Source organism: Anomalospiza imberbis, chromosome 5 (assembly GCF_031753505.1).
Source record: "Anomalospiza imberbis isolate Cuckoo-Finch-1a 21T00152 chromosome 5, ASM3175350v1, whole genome shotgun sequence".
Classification (NCBI taxonomy): Eukaryota; Metazoa; Chordata; class Aves; order Passeriformes; family Viduidae; genus Anomalospiza; species Anomalospiza imberbis.
The window spans coordinates 22,145,314-22,164,211 of NC_089685.1; the positions used below are offsets into that span (position 1 = coordinate 22,145,314).

Consider the following 18,898-nt stretch of genomic DNA (forward strand, 5'->3'; position numbering starts at 1 on the left):
ACCTTACAGATGTAGAACTGAGACAGACCCCTTCAATACCTCTTTGAAAACTGGTACTCATAGGAACAGCAAGGAAAGATGACAAATTGCTGCTTCACCAACTGAACTCTTTTTTATATTAACATATGACTTCTTCTTAGCAGTAACACCCATTTTCTCTGTCCTCTCAGCTTCTCTTTCTGTATGTTATTTTATTTCTAAATTCCTTAGAGCAGGTGTCATATTCCTGCTCTGTGTTCAAATGGTACCTTATGCAACGAAACCCAGGTCACTGACAGATGCACGTAAATGTTGTCAATACATAAATAATAAATGGTAGCAATTCCCTGATTATACAGCATCTCCACATGTCAGTTTAACCTGAGATCTCATTTTTGTATAAATATCCAACACATATAGAAACCTATTTAAAGGATTCATCTGTGCATGCAATGAAATAAATATATTGCATGCAATGGAATAAATACATTGTGTATTTTAAATGGCTGTATTTCCAATAATCAGTTATAAATTTCCCAAATGTTTGTAAAATTTCTGAAGTGTACTAGTACTGCATCAATAGGCACAATGCTAACATTTAATCCCTCAGAGGAAAGTTTATGGACAATTAGAGAGAGAAAGACCTTTTTCCCCTCATTTTACTTGGATGTAAATTTATTTTATTATGATGTAAAACCATTACAATAATATTTGCTCTTTTGAGAAGCAACTTGTAGTATATTTCACTTAATCAAATAGCCACCAGGGACTCTTTATTATGCAATTAATCAAAGTAAGTAAAATGTTTCTGAAGATGCCTTGAACAGGTGCTTATTATATGCAGGTGACAGCAGTACAGCAGCTTAAAAAGACCCCATACATCCTTAAAAGCAGAGTCCTTTTAGAATTAATTTTCATTTTCTTAAAATTTTCTTATTTTCTCTCTTCTACACATTAATAACTGAGTTATTTGAGGAAGAGTAAAAAGTTTACAAGCAAATACCAGACTGCTTTATACCTAAGAACCTGCTTAATTTTAATGATCTCATTAAAAATTGAGCAAGTTAGGATAACAGTTTGGTAGATGGCATTGTTAAACCCACAACAAGCACTAGTCAAGCACAGAAGATAGCTTCACAGGTTTTGCTCTCAGAAAACACCACAGCAAAAATGAACCTTCTAGACTGGAGCTAGTTAGTTTCTCTGCAAAGTATTCCTACTGTTGAACAGAAAACAACAGGCTTTCAGATATATTTAACATCTTTTTTTTTAAATCACATTTAAGTACCTGTGACAGAACAAGTCAGCTTTTCATTAAGTTCACTTCTAGAGCTGTGTCAGAATGTAGCCTTGTAATTGCATAGAAATTAAAAAAAATGAAAAGGACATGAAAGCAAAAATTCTTCAATTAAGTTTTATCTTCAGACTGTAAGCACATACAACTGCAGACCTCCTAGGACTTTCACAGTAATTTATGCAACACAGAAATACTGAAATAACTTAAAATTGAGTTTTGGAAAGAGCAACAGCAAATCTTCCTATGGCTCTCTGCCATGCCACTCTGTTCCACAGTTTTTTGCTGTTCTGTCATTGTATCTCTCCAGTTTAAGTCATGCATTTATTCCCTGCTCTAGAGTGATCAAAGCTTTGCCATGTAAGACAGAACATTATAATTGCCAATTTCAAAGGGTTTTAGGAAGTTGCTTCATAGATTTGAAATCATTAGCAACAGACTTAGTGCTCATCTAGTGAGATATCTTCTAAGTCTAACACAAGCATTAATTAATTATAGGTTTGACAAAGCCTTTAAGGTTTTGACTATACTGGGAGCAGCATAACATGCTTCACTTCAGCTGAAAGCCTTGGAGACGCAGGGCTTTAGGGAAGCTCAGTGACTCACCAGGGAAATGCATCTGTTGTCTCTATGCCATCTAAAGCATCTGATTTGCTACAAAAAGGAGCACATGCTGTATTTTCTTCCAGGGCACTGCACAGTTGCTCATTCAGCTGCCATACCTGCCTGTGGCAGAAAACCTCCTGTAATTCCAACAGGAGTGGTGCAAATGGATATGCTTCTTACAAAGACTAATGATACAGCTACACACTTTTCTGGGAGAGCTACAATGCACTTTTGTGTCTAACTGCTTCCCTTTCTGCAGCACAACAAAATCAGCAACTGGTCCAAGACTGAAAGATGCAGAGACTTCCTGGGGGCAGGGTAAGCAGGTGACTATTCAGAGATACCCAGAAGACCTAGATAAGTCTGAACACCTGACCAGGAGATAACAGCAGCATTCTTCATCAGGTTTCAAAACGACAAGAGACAATAGAAATCCTGCTGGTTTTACATTGCAAAGCAGCTAGATAAAAGACAGGGTCTGGAAATCCATGTATCACTCCTTTTATGACAGACATAACCCAGCATGGGCCAACTGCTGACCCAAGTCTTTAAACTAACCTACAGAATGTATTTTCTTGCCCACTGCCCATAACAGAGTGGCCCTTCCAGCAGTACAGGCTGCCAAATGCACATTTGTGTCCATTCCAGTAGAGAGATCCCTACTGCAGCCACAGAGTGACAGTGGTGTAGGGGTGTAGAGGGGGGAGATGGTAGGGAGCCACAGTAGAAGGAGGAGACCAGGGATTTGCTGCTCGGGATTTGCTGCTCACACACAGCAGCAGCTGCTGCTCTGGAGCAGGGCAGCAGTGAAGAAGAGAGGGCAAAAATCTAGTCTAGCACCTGGAAATGCTACAGTGAACCACCTTATCCCACCCATTGGACTGGATAGTTAGGTTTTCAAACTTTTCTACAATTCCCATCTTCAACCTGGTACAGATCAGCACTGTTGCTCATCCCCAGCTGCTGTGCTCTGTCATACTGTGGATCATATTGCCCTCCACAGATGTGGTTCAAATGCCAGGATATGGGAAATGTTTAGGACTGCCATCTCCTGTTTCTTTGGCAAATCTTATATTATTAGATAATGATGGAAAGTGTCCAGTATCAGCATCATATAGCTGGTTTAGGGGTAGTAAGATCAACCATTGTGAATTCCACATATCTAGCCATCTAAACAAGATGTGTCAGCATAATTATTTCCAATATGTGGCCCTGAGAGCCATGTCCCAGTTAGTTATTTTTTCACGTTTTACTATCTACACACTGATCTTTATTTTACCAGACAAGCTTGCATGTCCCAGTTAAGGGCATGCTGGCTGCTGTGAGTCCCAGTCTATGCACACCCAGGGTTTTGAGTTCCCTTGCAAGATGATGAAACCTCTTTGATTTAATCATACTCAGAGTAGGTTGAATTTCCTGTTGCTTTCAAGCGAACAGCAGATTTCAGGGTTACATATGTTTTGAAAAGCTCTTGCACATCCAAGGAATTATTTAACTAATGAAGCAAACCATGAAAACCTGAATTTCTGTTTTGTTCAAATGCAGTCTTTACAATTGTGATAGAATATGTAGATTATATTAGAAAAAGCTGATTAACTCATATTACCTTATTCACCAAAACCAGGACTTGATTTTCTGGTTGCTCCATATACATTTTCCTGTATTTCACTTGACTGCATGTAACCTGAAACTATTTCTTTTTCATCACTGTCTTATTAGCTTCAGCAGATTTAGCTGAACATGTCTTCATCCATTCAGCAGGGCAATAAGGATATTTTTAAGCTGCTCTAAAGTGCACTTGCAATATGTTTTACTATGATGAATCTCTTTTTATAAGTAAACACATAGTTGCAAAAGCTAGTTGGGTCATATAAGATTCACACACATTCCTAACAATAGGGCAATCTGTTCCTGTTGTCATTTTTTACAGAATCACAGAATCCTTAAGGTTGGAAAAGACCTCTAAGCTGATCAAGTCCAACCATGAAGTCCATCACTTTATCATATGCCCTAGTGCCACCTCCACATGTTTTTTTTCAACACTTCCAGGAACAGTGACTCCACCACTACCCTGGACAGCCTGTTTCAATGCCTGACCACCCTTTCAGTGAAGACATTTTTTCTAATATCTAATCTAAACCCTGGTTTTCATGAGGACAGCCACTGCTCAGATAAATAATTAGAAGATTTTGTGTCACAGTCTTATCACTTGCACAAAAAGTTTAGAACTTCCCATACAGACACAGATGACTACTGCCACATGGAAACGTACTTTGTCTGCTGATTCATGCATTACAAATCCCACTGTGGATAGCAAAAACCAGAAAACACTGAAAAAAGACTCGGCTTAAAGGATATCTTTGTATAATCCTTAGGAATTTTCCTGGAGGTATTTTTCACTAATGGATTAAAAGACTAATTTCTAGTCTAAGTATTCCTGAATGAATTCTATTGAATGTAATACTGTCTTGACACTGGTCAAATACATATATAACTTCTAAACACAGAAATCTTTTCTGTCTCCCATCAAGACATATCCAAAAACAAACCTTTGAAGCTGATTAGGAAACAGTGCAGAAAATAAAACTCACAGAGAAACAAAATAAGGAAATGACTTTTTTTTACCCAGTGTTTGGTTAGTTCTAATACATATTGATTTATGTATTTTTACCATACAGAGAAAGCAGTAAGCAAAACAGAAATCCCTTTTTCTTCATCCCAAATAAATGAGAAGGAACAAACAGGGAAAAAGAACTGCATCAGGTATGCAAGAATTACGCTTTAAAATGGGTGTAGAAGCCAGTCAAGGAGAACCCTGACAAAGTTGCTGCAGTAGTTTTACATGAGTAAACTACCAGGTAACTGCCTGTTTCTTTGGTAAAATGTACATGTAGTGAGAAATGGGGCTGACAGAGAGGCCAAACCATTTATACAAGAATATGAGAGGTGGACATGGAGAGGATTAATGAGTAATGGGCAGATGAGCCTGAGAATGTGGACATGGAGAGGATTAATGAGTAATGGGCAGATGAGCCTGAGAATATGCATTCAGCCAATGCATAATTTGACACTGAAATAAAATGAATTGAAATCTCCTATGGTTCTATCAGGTGTGAAAGCAAGAATAATGCCAGTTCTCTAAGATTTTCAACTGGCTAGTATTTTAACTCTGCCTCTAGCCCCTGATATCATACAACCACACGAGCAATTTCAAATACTCTCCTTTAAAGGAGGTTTCCTACCTTATCCTTCTACAAGTAATCTTATTTAAAATAGCAAATGGTCAACAGCCTCAAAACACAATAATCAAACTCAAAATGTGAATTTTTAAGTCTCATTATTGTATTTATGATATATAGCCTCCTATTTATATTTTTCTTCCTTTTACTGTGTGCATTTGAAATGCTGACAGGTACTTGAGATGCTAACTGAGCACTCAGTACCACAGCTTACAAATGTACAAGTCTATCATGAGGAATGACCTGTTTGTATCGTTTTGGTGGGCAGCTGGCAGGCACAACCATGCTCCCTGTGCTGTTCCTCACAGGGCTTGTGTTCCAAGCCCCTCACCAGCCTCGTTGCCTCCTCTGGACACGCTCGAGCATCTCAACGTCCTTCCCAAACTGAGGGGCCCAGAACTGGACACAGCACTCAAGGTGTGGCCTCACCAGTGCCAAGTACAGGGGAAGAATGACCTCCCTGCTCCTGCTGACCACACTATTCCTGATACAGGCCAGGATGCCATGGGCTTTCTTGGCCACCAGGGCACACTACTGGCTCATGTACAGTCAGCTGTCAGTCAGTACCCCCTGGTCCCTTTCTGCCTGGGCACTGTCCAGCCACACCATCCCCAACCTATAACACAGCAGGGGGTTATTGTGGCCAAAATGCAGGACTTGGCACTTGGACTTATTAAACTTCATCTTGTAGACTCTGCCCATCCATGCAATCATTCCAGGTCTCTCTGCAGAGCCCTCCTACCTTCCAACGGATCGACACATGCTCCCAGCTTAGTGTCGTCTGCAAATTTACTAATGAAAGACTCAATTCCCTCATCCATGTCATCAATAAAGATATTGAACAGAACTGGCCCCAACACAGACCCCTGAGGGACACCACTGGTGTCTGGCCACCAGCTGGATATAGCACTTTTCACCACCACTCTCTGGGCCTGGCCGTCCAGCCAGTTCCTAACCCAGCGAAGAGTGCTCCTGTCCAAGCCATGGGCTGCAGCTTTTCCAGGAGTATGCTGTGGGAGACAGAGTCAAAGGCCTTGCTGAAGTCCAAACAGATAACATTCACAGCCTTTCCTGCATCCACCAGATGGGTCACCTGGTCATAAAAGGAGATCAGGTTGGTCAAACACGACCTACCCCTCCTAAACCCCTGCTGGCTGGGTCTGATACCCTGGCCATCCTGTAAATTCTGTGTGATGACATTCAGTATAAATTGCTCTATTATCTTGCCAGGTACTGAGGTCAGGCTGACTGGCCTATAATTATCATCATCCTTCTTCCCACCCTTTTTGTGAATGGGTGTCACATTGGCCAGCTTCCAGTCATCTGGAACCTCACCAGTGAGCCAGGACTGTTGGTAAATGATGGAGAGTGGCTTTGCAAGCTCATCTGCCAGCTCTCTCATCACCCTGGGACAGATCCCATCTGGGCCCACAGATTTATGAATATCCGAGCACCTCAGAAATTCTCTGACTGCCTCCTCCTGGATAAAAGGGAGACCATTCTGCTCCCTGACACCATCAACCAACCCAAGAGGACAGTTTTCCTGAGGACAAACCATCTTCCCACTAAAGTCTGAGGCAAAGAAGGTGTTAAGGTGTTCTGCCTTCTCATCTGCAGTTACTAAGTTACCCTCCCTCATCCAGTGGAGAACAAAGGTTGGTCTTATCCTTCCTTTTGCAATTAATACATTTGTATAAACAATTTTTATTATCCTTTACAAAACTTTCCAAATTAAGTTCAAACTGAGCTTTGGCCTCCCTGATTTTTTTCCTACATGCCCTAGCAACCCCCTTAAAGAGTTTCTGAGAGACTTGACCCTCCTTCCAAAGACAATACACCCACTTTTTATTCCTCAGTTCCTTTGAAGCCTCATTACCCATCCAGGGTGGATGTTAACCTCGTCAACTCATCCTTCGGCACACAGGGACAGTCTGCTCCTGTGCCCTCAAGATCTCTGTTTTGAAGCATGCCCATCTTTCCTGGACTCCTTTGTTTCTAAGGGCTGCTTCCCAGGAATTCTCTGAATAAGTCTCCTAAATAGGTCAAAGTCTGCCCTCCAGAAGTCCAATGTAAAAATCTTATTGATCTTCCTCCTGATTCCACCAAATATTGAGAACTCTGTATTTTCATGATCACTCTGCCCCAGGCAGCCTCCCATCAGCCCATCTCTATTTGTAATCCCTCCCCCGGTGGGCTCACTCATCAGCTGTGACAAAAAGGTGTCCTCCACACACTCTAAGAACTTCCTGGAATGCCTCTTTTTTGCTGTATTAGGTTCCCAGTAGAGATCTAGTAGGTTAAAATCACCAACAAGAACAAGGGCTGGTGATCTTGAAACATTCTCCAGCACTCCCCAGCTTATGGAATAAGCTATCCACGTCTTCCTAGTTGGGCGGATGATAACAGACTCCCAGCAGGATGTCAGCCTTGTTGGCCTTCCCCTTAATTCTTACCCATAGGCATTCAACTTCATCGTCATTAGTTTCAATGCCCATGACATGGAAAACAAAAAGCCCCCTTAAATAAAGGGCCACTCCTCCACCTCTTTCCCTTTCCTGTCTGTCCTGAAGAGCTTGTAGCCATCCAGTGCAGCACTCCAACCATGTGAGTCATCCCACCACATTTCTGTGATGATGACTACATCACAGTTTTGCTGTTGCACCATGGCTTCCAGCTCTTCTTGTTTATCACCCATGCTGCATGCATTAGTGTACATGCACCTCATCTGGGCTACTGATTTCACCCCTAAATCAGGTTACCAGCTTTGGGCCTGCTTCCAGAGAGTCCAGCTGCATCCCCTTCTCCCTTCAAACCTAGTTTAATGCCTTCTCAATGAGTTCTGCCAGTTCATGAGCTAAAATCCTTCCCTTAACAGAGAGATGGAGCCCATCCAGTTCCAGCAGGCCAGGTGCCAAAAAAGTTGCCCCATGACCAAAGAACCCAAAAGTCTGCTGATGACACCAACCCTTGAGCCACTTGTTGATAGTGTGGGCTCTCCTATTCCTTTCACTGTTTTTCTCTGCCACCAGAGGGACTGAGCAGAACACTGCCTGTGCTCCTGCCCTATCAACCACTTGAACCAGTGCCCTAAAGTCCCTTTTAGTGTCATTTAATTGCCCTGTCGCTCCTCTTTTCAATCTCATCACTGCCAGCCTGGAGTATCAGCAGTGGGTAATAATCACAGGGCTGAATCAGCCCAAGGAGTCTCTTGGTAATATCCTGTACCCAGGCCCCAGGGAGGCAACAGACCCTCAACATATGGTTCCTCTCAGAAGGGAGTCACCCACTACAACTACTCTTCTTTTTAATGTCAGAGGTGGTGATCTGTCTGACAGATGAAGAGTAATTGGGGGGCTCACTGGGCAGATAATTTTCTTCTACATCATCTGGCTGACCCTCTAGATCCAGGGGCTCATACCTATTCTGAAGCGGCACCTGGGTTGGTGATGAGGGTCAGGAGGAATTTTTATTACCTTACTGAGTAGGGACCCATTTCCACTCCCCTTCATCCACCAGGTGTCCTCCTATTGCCTGACAATGAGAAGCATGGGAGTCCTCTGACCCCTGGTGGGCCTCCCTCAAGGATGGAAGGGCTGAACTCCACCCATCTATTTCTGTTTAACTTTTCCCATCACACCTTAGTCTTTCAACTTGCTCCCTAAGCTCAGCCACCAGTGAAAGGAGATCATTCACCTGTTCACACGTCAGGCAGGCTTCTCCTGCAATGCCCCCTGGGTACCACTGATAAGCTCAAACACTCCACACAGGAAGAGTTCTGGACAGACGCATCCTTTTTGGAGGGTTCTATTTTGCTACGTACACTTTTACTAACTGCAGTTTTTCATCACGTAAAAACCATTACTAACAAGAAACCCAAAACCAACCAACTAACAAAACACAAGACACAACAAACTAAAAACCCCACTAGCAGGAGGAAACCTGCAACCCTGACTGCTTGCCCTGCCTGTGTGAACTGCCATGCCTGCCCTCAGAGACATGCCATGCTCTTGTTTGCCCGCTCCCATGATTAGGAACCTTTGAATTTTCAGTATAAATTTTCACATTGCCAGTTTATAGTCATTTGGGTTTGTGTTAGCACTACCCTAAAACTTGTATAGGTCTTCTGGAACCTTTTCTCCCTGTTTTTTTTTAATTTTTAAATTTTTTTTTAACACAAACTTAAAATGTGTTAGAAAAAAAACCAAAAACCACAGAAAGTAAGTTTTTCTGCAACATTGCAAGATACATGAAATGCAAAGGTAGTGACCAAAACTCAAAGATATGAAAAAAGAGGTAGGCAGAGATCACACAAAACTCTCCCCAAACTCTGTTCAAATGACAGGTGGATAGGCTGTGTGGCCAGTGCACCATTTGGAATGATATCACAGACAACTAACTGGAGTGCTTCAAGAAGTTGGAAGAAGGTTCCTGGGCCACCCAGGAAGTCCCAGCCTGACAAATTTGTTAGTTATCATACTTAGACATGCATATCAGAATAAGACTTACAAAAGGTACTGAAAGAAATAACCAGCATGCACTTGAAACTAAATGACTTTTCCAAATGACTAGAAATAGATCAAACACAGTTGGTCACTTTGGGGATGGAGCCAGAAGAAAAATTGTCCAGAGCAATATTAGATCCCTTTTATAAAGCCAGCTGTTACTCTGATCATTAGCTATTTAGTGTCAGCAAGCAGATGTTTTTCTTTTTGGGAACTTCTGCTGAAATCATAGAGTTCAGCATATAAAGCAATTGAAGAATCAAGTCTTTTTTTAAAATGCTGATTTTAAAGGCTTATTTTTTTCCTCAAAATATTTGCTGTAGCTTTCAAAAATCTTTCAGTTTCTTCGGTATATGCTGCCCCTGCAGAACATCACAAATTTATCTTTTTTAAGGATATTTTTAAGCTTTGAAAAATGGCATTATTTTTGGAACAGTGTATTCTGAAGCATTATGATACAAACCAGTCTAAATATCAATAAATCCTTAAATCAATTAATTCAATAAATCCTTCCATTTTCTTTAGGAAAATATTTCATGTGGTCTGGATAACTTATTAAAAAAATCTGTTCTAATTAAAGAACTTACCATGACTTCCAAGAAAATTTTAAATGAGTCAGGAATTTTTTGTCACATTATGTTACAAAACTTAAAAGACCCTGTCTTTCACTAAGATACATTTGATGTGATTTATTTTTATGCAACAATTTTTTGTAACATGATTTTAATACACTAAAAGTACTCTGGACATCTCTTATTTTGCCCTTTTGATGTCACTGTTTAACCACCTCTTTCCTGCTTTACTCTTACCCTATCTCAGCAAACAGATAAATGAGACAGTAAAGATGGATTACTTTTCTAATGTTGCCTACCTTATATTTCAGCCTTCAGATAATCCAGTATTTAGCAGAAGTTTTTGGCAATGAGGATGACAATTCCTAGCCAAATTACTAACAGATATAGTGCTCCCAAAAACTCCTTATGAAATCTCTCACTTGTCAGGTGAGAAGTGCTAGTGGCTTCATACAGAAATATAAGTTGCTGAATGCTACCTGCACATGAGGATCTTTAATATTTCAATATCACAGAGAAAATGTCAAAGTAACTACATTCTTTACATTTAGTGAAATATAAAGGATAGTAAAAAAATACCCAAACATGTCCCCTTGTATGTCTAACTGGTCACTTTAAAAATGTAGATAAGGAAATAGTGCTTTTTATATGGCAAGTAGATAAACCACATCTAGCCTATTTTTTAGCTGCTGAATCTGAAACTGTGGTGCAAAAGATGTATCCAATAGCCGTGACTTAGAAAAAAATTCAAGTGCAAGACAGCTTTAAGAGAATTACCCACATGCCAGGCAATAGCAGTAGGCTCTAGGGCCTTGAAGGTTGCTCCACTGTCTTTAGGTGACCTAAGCAGCTGAGTGCAGCAACAAGTGACTGGCTTGCTCAAATGGTACTCAGTTGACCAGGACAGCTGATCTAAAATGCTGAGTTGGTGGAAAAACATTTGAGCTTTGCTCACCTTTGAGAGGTTAGTCTTTCAAAAGTGCAGCCTTGAGTTCCCTTCTTTAAATAAGTATCTGGAACTATTAAAGAAACAAGCAAAATCTGATCTTTTTTAGAGCACAACCAGAGAAAAGGGAGGGGTAGTGATTTATGCACTGTATCCAGCAAGTAGATAATGAAACACTGAGTAGGAGGAGGCATAAGAATTCATATTTCCTATCTTGCTGTAGCATCATACTAATTCAGAATCCTTACTTCGGAAGCCTGAAGTGGATGGTTAAGGAACAGTGAGAAAAAGGCAAACATATATGCTGGAAAATTTTCTTGCAAATTTTCCCAGGTTCCATTTCCGGCTCCAAAAATTCCTGAAATAGATGTGGTTTCCATCTGTTTAGCAACCCTCTTTCAAGATTTTGCCCAGAATCCTCTTTTATTATTATTTTTTTTTAATTTAGAAAACTAAGTTAAATTGCTTCATATTACACAAGAAGTATGAAAAGTCTTCTCATTTGACCTAATATCAAAACCTAATATCTGGAGACAGAAGACATAGGCTCAAATCCCTTTATCTCAGATCAGGCCTTCTCTCTAGACTGTCTGGGTAAAAGGCTTCAGTGACTGGGCTACAACATCAGAAGGTGGCACAGCCATCACCTTGTCCTTTGTCCTGAAGAGAAGTAGCAGCAGCCAGATCAACACCTGATTCTGTCAGCAGATATTTAGGGAAGACTTACTGACTTAAGGTTCAGGAAAGTCACCTGAAAGGACATTTTTGCATGTGGATCCAATGAAACTTTGAAGTAAAAGAAGCACTGAGATGTCCACAATAAGGTCAGGTAAGGCACATGCAGGAGAGGAACTATAGCTGCCTGAAAACTTCCCTGGAAGCCATCAAGGTATGAGATGAGTCAGGGAACCTTTTGATTAAAATTTTGGGTTTAGACACCTAAGTTCCACAGGCATCCTGGTTCCATCGCCAAGTGTTCCTCATCAGATCTTTCATCATCCTCGTGACTTTCACCACAATAATGATTTCTGAAATTAACTAACTCAAACAATAGCTCCTGGGGTCTTCAAACAGTAATGAAAAATACTGATTTGTAGGGTGAAATATAGCTACTTCCAGAGGATGAAAGAAAACCAAAGTCAAGTATGGGCAAGATGTAGAAAGCAACAGGAGCTTTTGAGAGGCATGCCTCATCTAGAATAATCTGACACTCTCACACACTGACTGCTTTGCTTAAAAAGTCTGCTATTTCACCTCTATCAAACAGCACCATAATTACCAGGTAGTGATGCAAATAAACCCTCACCTTGTTTCTAAAATTTCCAGTTATTTACAGTTTAGCCTCAAGACTGAATGGACCAACATCAGTAATTTGTATTCAGCGAGCAACCTGCACCATACCTTCCTACAAAAGTATTCTTTTCAGCTCTTCAACAACCTGCAGGAGCCAAGTTTCATTTATAGTCACAGCCTCTTTGAAATATTTGCTATCTTTCGTTTAGTGGATCTTGTTTATTTAATACTGTAAGTACTTTTCTTCCTGTAGATTCATCTTTCTAACACAGAAGGCTTGACATGTATTCAAAAAGGTAACTTTTGTCTTTATGGGAAAAGAAGCTTATTGAATAGCCAAAGGATGTCTTGTACAGGAAAGCCACATAAATGGTGCAAGAAGCTGTGAGAACTGAGCTATTAAATGGGAGCTGGGGGCTCCGGAACTGACACAGACTTCCAGGCCCTACAGGGAATACTGAGAAGCATGGCACATTTGAAGAGGAATTGAAATTGTCAGGGAAAGAGCAGAATCTGCTCACCCTTAAATTCCTAATTAGAGATCTCATAGTGGGAAGTGGCCACTTAAATGATGAGCACTGAATATCTAGGAAATAGCCTTCTTTAAGAAATGGGCAAGTGCCTATTTTCATAAATTAACATCCTAATTTACAATACAGATTATAATGATAATATTTTCAAATTACCATCTTAGTTTTATACATATTATTTAGTTTCTTTCCAGGAATCCAGATAGAAGGGTAAATTCAGAGATGAAGTAAGGCCAAATGCAATTAAGAAACTCTCCTTATAAATTGTATTGATTCCATGTTGAAAACTACATAACTATTTTAGATATGTCCTACAGATGACAAGTGTGCTAAGTAAATATTTGACTAAACTGACATTAATTTTAAAATGCCATTAATTTTGTCACTTTTCATACCTGCCAGTATTTGAACTTAAAATAAATCCATACTGTACGTTTAGATTTTGATACATATAAATTTTTATGGTACAAAAATGCATAACATATATATGGCCACAATATAGATGGTTAAAGTAGAAAATAAATCAGCTCTAAAATTCTTGGGTTTTGTTTTAGATCTTATGTTTTAGATAGGGCAGGATTAAATGTCTCCATAGGAGCTATGTATCATCATCCATAGGAACATATCTTAAGCATAAAATGTGCTAAAGCATTAGGAGTAGTATACATTAATATTACTGTGATGTAATTCAGTTTTAAGTGTGCCAAATAACTAGCCTACAGAAATATTGCCAAAATAAGAGATCAGTGCAAAAAAGAAGGATCTGATCCCCAGTCCTTTAATAGTCCAAGGGCTTACTGAGTCAAAACATGTGGACATGAGAATGAACACAAAATGAGATTGGATTTAAGAAGTCAAAGGCCTGCTCTGCTTTAGATTCTCATAATTTTTAGTAGTGACCATCTAGTAAAGAGCACAGAGAAGTTGCTTTCATGTTGATAGTGAGGTGCATGCTGCCTGACAGCTTGGAAATACTGTCTTGATGTCAGTAGTGTAAGAAAAATAAGATTATTTAGGGAATTATTACCATCTTTGTGCAAATAAAGTCATGGCATGGGGATGCCAGAAACAACCTAAAAATGAGAGCTCTTTTCTAGATACTGAGAAATTAAACTGAGACACAATTAATTAAGCAATTCATAGATTAATGAGTTGCATTTTGAAAGGCAAAACCGTGGTTGAGGCCAGACAGTGACAGCAGTAGGATGCAGATTAGCTAACTCTAGAGACATTTTTTACTTTAATTGGGGAAACTACCCATACATTTGCTAGTGAAAGCATGGAATATTTTAAACTCTTGCCTAAATATTTACACTTATTTGACTCAAATTAACCACAATTGCAGTGTAATTTGTTAAAAGACGTTCCTTTTTCTATGAACATTTTTTTGCCTACACAGATTCAGTCTACTTATTGAAAGGCTCCAGATATTATTTCCATAGGAACAATGTGACAAAAGGCACAAAAAGGGCACACCTTATTGAGTTTCAGGTTATATGGAACACATCAGCAAGCCAGAGCAGATTTTCAAAGAGTATCTTCAGTCTGAGGTGCATGCAGGCTGAAGATTACAGATTCATAAATTTCTCCTTTAAAATAAAAATGTAAAAAACCAAGTGAATTGTCCATGATGGGTTAGGTTTTTTTTCCCTTTAATCTCAATAAAACAAAGAACTTAATAGGAAATTTCTAACCACATGTCAGTGTTCACAAACAATGGCATAGGATTTCTTATGAGCTCTTACTTGTGACTGAATAGCATCTCACTCCACAGGTTTCATTGAACTTCACTGAACAGCACTCACTGAGAGTACTCGGATAATACCATGAATAATTCCACCAGTACTTGATGTAATCAAGTTCCTTGGCTTCAGTAACACTGTGAAGGAAGGTGCTGTTCATAACTCAGCAGGGATATTAGAATTAAGCTCCTAAGCATTTCTTCAGTAAGGCAAAGAATGAACTGTCACTGTCTTGTCATTCCCAGAATTTTCTGCCTCCATCTGCTCTAACAGTTTGTTCTTCAGTGAGGCTGACTTGGCTGCCTTGTCTTTTTGGACACATATGAGACAGATTTCCCTGATGAATCTCCCAATGTCAATAGCAAATGTCCCAGTCGGATTCCCTGGGAAGGACCACTGAAAAAACTCTGTACCAGACCAGCTAAGGACTCAAAAACATTTTTTGAAACTACAAGCAAATGAGGCTGGGATCTATATGCTGCCTAGCCTCACAGTAATAAGCATAGGCTCCACGATGCAAAGGCAGATTGCCATGTTCTCCAGCACCAATCCCTTCACAGAGCCCTGGGTCTGGTTTCTTCTGCACCAGAAATATTTAATGGTAAGAGCCAGAGAGTCCCATCCAGTTCTCTCTCACCACACCCTTGGAACCATACACTGGTGGTATGCAATAATTTATTTCATGTTTTATGAAAAAAAACCCCAAACAAACAAGCAAAAAACACAGAAGAAAATGATATCAGGATTCTAAGTATTTGTTTCTATGAGCTAATGTTATCATATCATAGCATATTTGTTACAGAGAGGTAATCAAAAAGGAGCATATTCAAATAAAATCTGAATAAATCAATCTAATAGCCTGTACAGGGTATTCATTCTTGGAAACAATCATATTGTTGAACACACTGACAAGTCTAGCTCATGAGTCTTCAGAAGGATGCACCACTGAGACCAGATCAATCCATCAGATCTAGAAAGGGGGTCCTCTCCAGGTCAGGTTTGAAAACAATAGTGTATCCATCTAGAGAAACAAAAAGTAGCTGCACTTAAATCTTATGTATGAGTAGAAAACCTTTTCCCATCCTGCAAGATCTTGTAAATTCATGACTCTAACATACATATGCAAAACAAATACCCAAACATTATATTACATAAAACCAGCTTATTTCTAATAAGATGCTAGATGAAATTATTTAAAACAAACAAGCAAACAAGGTTACAAAATTATGTTTATATCTTGCATTGCTTTCAGTGTGATAGGATCACCTGAACAGGGAAGTTCTTTCCAAAATTTACTTGAGTTCTATTACATTATGATGATATTATCATATACTTGATCTGTTCTCAAACATTTTCATATACATTCACACACATGTAAAAGCACCTGCTAATTTTTTTCCCTTAAACAGACTTGGGAGTATATCTGATTTTAGGAAACAGGTTGGCAATGTAAGAAAGACATTATTAAAACTTACCAAAAGTTTTTTAACAGACCATTCTTTGCCATAGTGTAAGAGAATTATTTGAAGTAAGAGAATTGGAGTAAGAATATTTTTAGGAATAGGTTAGTTTAAAAGTGACATTAAAGTGTTATTAATGCCCTTATAAATATGATACATTTTTAACTGAAGATCAGATACATTCATCACGTTTATAGTTGAATCATTCCACAGTATTTTCTGAAAAGAGGCAAAAACATTTTTACCTTAAAAAAGTAGCTTTCCCTAACTAGTAGAACTTGGTACAAAATTGCTTCCACTGAGAGTGAAACCTAACCCCGATCTTTGTTTATAGAGCTGCATGGTTTCAGAAGCAGCACCACCTATTGGGTGACAAATGTAGGTTAGTGACTACTTTGTCACCACAGACCTATTGTAAGACTGGTTTTATACACAAGGAGGTAAAGCTCCCAAGTTCCTCATACTTAAATATAAGCAGCCAACTGGTATTTTCTAGTGATCTATTTGATTAGAACTTATAAATTCAAATCAATTATCTAACAGGACATAAACCTGACCACAAAAGCTGCTAGTGTTTATTTGATGAAGCACTTCTAACAGCATTAAGTGACTCACGCTGGTTATAATAACCATCTTATCGTGTGACAGGGAACTGCATGATTTTGAGGATGCACTCCAGTTGCACGGGTCTGCATGAGCTGAAAATGAATTTGGTTATGTAAGCAGTCCTACTAACATCTATATATGAATCCATATTCTGGTATGTGGGGTCCCACGTGAATGAACGACTCGTATTTTGCAGGGTTTAGGGCATTCACTGACATTACCCGTTCAGGGAGAACGAGTCCTTTTTTAAGTAAAATTTTGCACCATCCCCTTCTCTTCGGAACAGTTCATGCGAGACCTTAAAGTAACATCTCACATCCCACGTCCCCAGAGATGATCGATATCAGCATGGATTTTCTCTCTCTCCCTGTCACCGGCGCACACCCCGTCCCTCCCCCGCGGGTGCCAGCAGCTCAGCGGGGCCGGACCCCTGGGAGGGCTCGGCGGGGCACGCTGGGGGATCAGAGGCAAGGTGGGCTGGCGAGCCCCGCTCGGAGGAGCCCGCCAGCGCCCGCGGTGGCGTGGGGTACCGCATCCTCGGAGCCCGGCGGCTGAGGTAAAAAGGGTAGGAGAAACGCTCCCACCCGTGGTGTTGACAGCGTTTTTTTTTGCGGTGTAGAAGAGGCAAGGACTGAGCCTGCATATCTAAGTAAAAGGGATCAGAGAGCCCAAAACCCACTGGAGCCCGGGAAGAAAAGTTGTTCCGAAGCCCGAAGATTAATTCATGCAGAAATCACTCACCCACTCTGAGGATACAGATGAGCTGGATGCAGGTAACCAAGCGCCCGAGAATGAGCATGTCCAAATCGTCCCTCGTCTCCTTCCGACTGCCTGCCTGCCTGTCCGGCTGTCTCAGCCTCCTGCCCGCCCGCCGGCCTCCGTGGGCTGCTGCACCTCTCCCCCGCGGGGATCCGGTTCCGCGCCGCGACCGCGCCCGGCGGCCGCCCCCACGCCGCGGGCGGGCGGGCGGGATCAGCGGCGCTGGGAGCTGGTGGGGCCGCGGCTCCGCTCAGCGCATGGCGGGGGGCCGCGAGTGGCTGTGGGGGAGCGCGGGATGTGCGGTGTGCCCGGACGGCTGCGTGTGCGCGGGTGTCCTCTTGATGTGTCTGTCGCGAGTGTTTGTGTGTCGTGTGTGTGTGTGTGTGTCTGTGTCTGTGTGTCTGTGTGTGTGCGGGGGGCGGAGACCGCGCTCCGCTGGGCGGGCGCGCACGTGTGCGCGCGTGTGAGAGTGTGTGTGTATGTGAGTGTTTGTGCGTGTGTGTGTGTGCTTATGTGTGAGAGTGTGTGTGTATGTGAGTGTTTGTGCGTGTGTATGTGCTTATGTGTGAGAGTGTGTGTGTATGTGAGTGTTTGTGCGTGTGTGTGTGTGCTTATGTGTGAGAGTGTGTGTGTATGTGAGTGTTTGTGCGTGTGTGTGCTTATGTGTGAGAGTGTGTGTGTATGTGAGTGTTTGTGCGTGTGTGTGTGCTTATGTGTGAGAGTGTGTGTGTATGTGAGTGTGTGTATTTGTGTGTGACTATGTGTGTATGTGTGTGTTTGTGTGTGTGTGTGTGCTTATATGTGAGTGTGTGTGTGTGTGCTTATGTGTGAGAGTGTGTGTGTGTGTGTGAGTGTGTGTAAGTGTGTGCGCGCGTGTGAGAGTGTGTGTGTGTGCGCTTGTGGGTGTGGATGACGGGTGCAGGGCTGGGGGTGCTTATGCGGGGGTGTTGTGCGCTGCGAGTGCGGTGGTGCGCACCCGCGGACGGGAGGAACAGAACCTCCCCACCCCTCCTGAGAAGCAGAAAGGAGGGAACGGGGGCCTGGGGACCGAGAGGGGTTCACGCCGCTGCGAGCAGAGTGTGGCCCCGGTGTCGAAGACTGGGACGCAGCTCCGGCGTTGGCGGAGGGAGAGCGGCCCCGCGCGGGAGCAGCCCCCCAGACACCGCCAGCCTCCCCTTGCTGTGTGAAGAAAACTTTATTTCTTTAACAAGATCTTTCTTTATAAGAGGCGGAGACGGGCGGGTGGCTCTGGGCTTCTCGAGGTCTCCGAGGTCGGCGAGGTGCGCGGCCGGTCCGCTCCGCGGGAAGAACCCCGATGGAAGCGATGGCCCCGGGCCGGCGCCCCGCCGTGGGTCGGGGCCCGGCTGCGG

At 41.6% G+C, this 18,898-nt stretch overlaps 1 protein-coding gene across 6 annotated transcripts in view; it reads right to left on the minus strand.

The window, feature by feature from the left end:
- The window catches only part of PTPRZ1 (protein tyrosine phosphatase receptor type Z1), a 132,868-nt gene extending 115,202 nt beyond the window's left edge, over positions 1-17,666 (minus strand). For 5 of the 6 annotated variants that reach the window (XM_068189875.1, XM_068189876.1, XM_068189873.1 and 2 more), the window contains exon 1: positions 17,511-17,666. In XM_068189875.1, the coding sequence (XP_068045976.1) occupies positions 17,511-17,568 (58 nt within the window). In that variant the 5' untranslated portion in view covers positions 17,569-17,666. The remainder of the gene's footprint in view (positions 1-17,510) is intronic. The other variant, XM_068189879.1, reaches the window with a different exon arrangement.
- Positions 17,667-18,898: the final 1,232 nt, after the last annotated feature.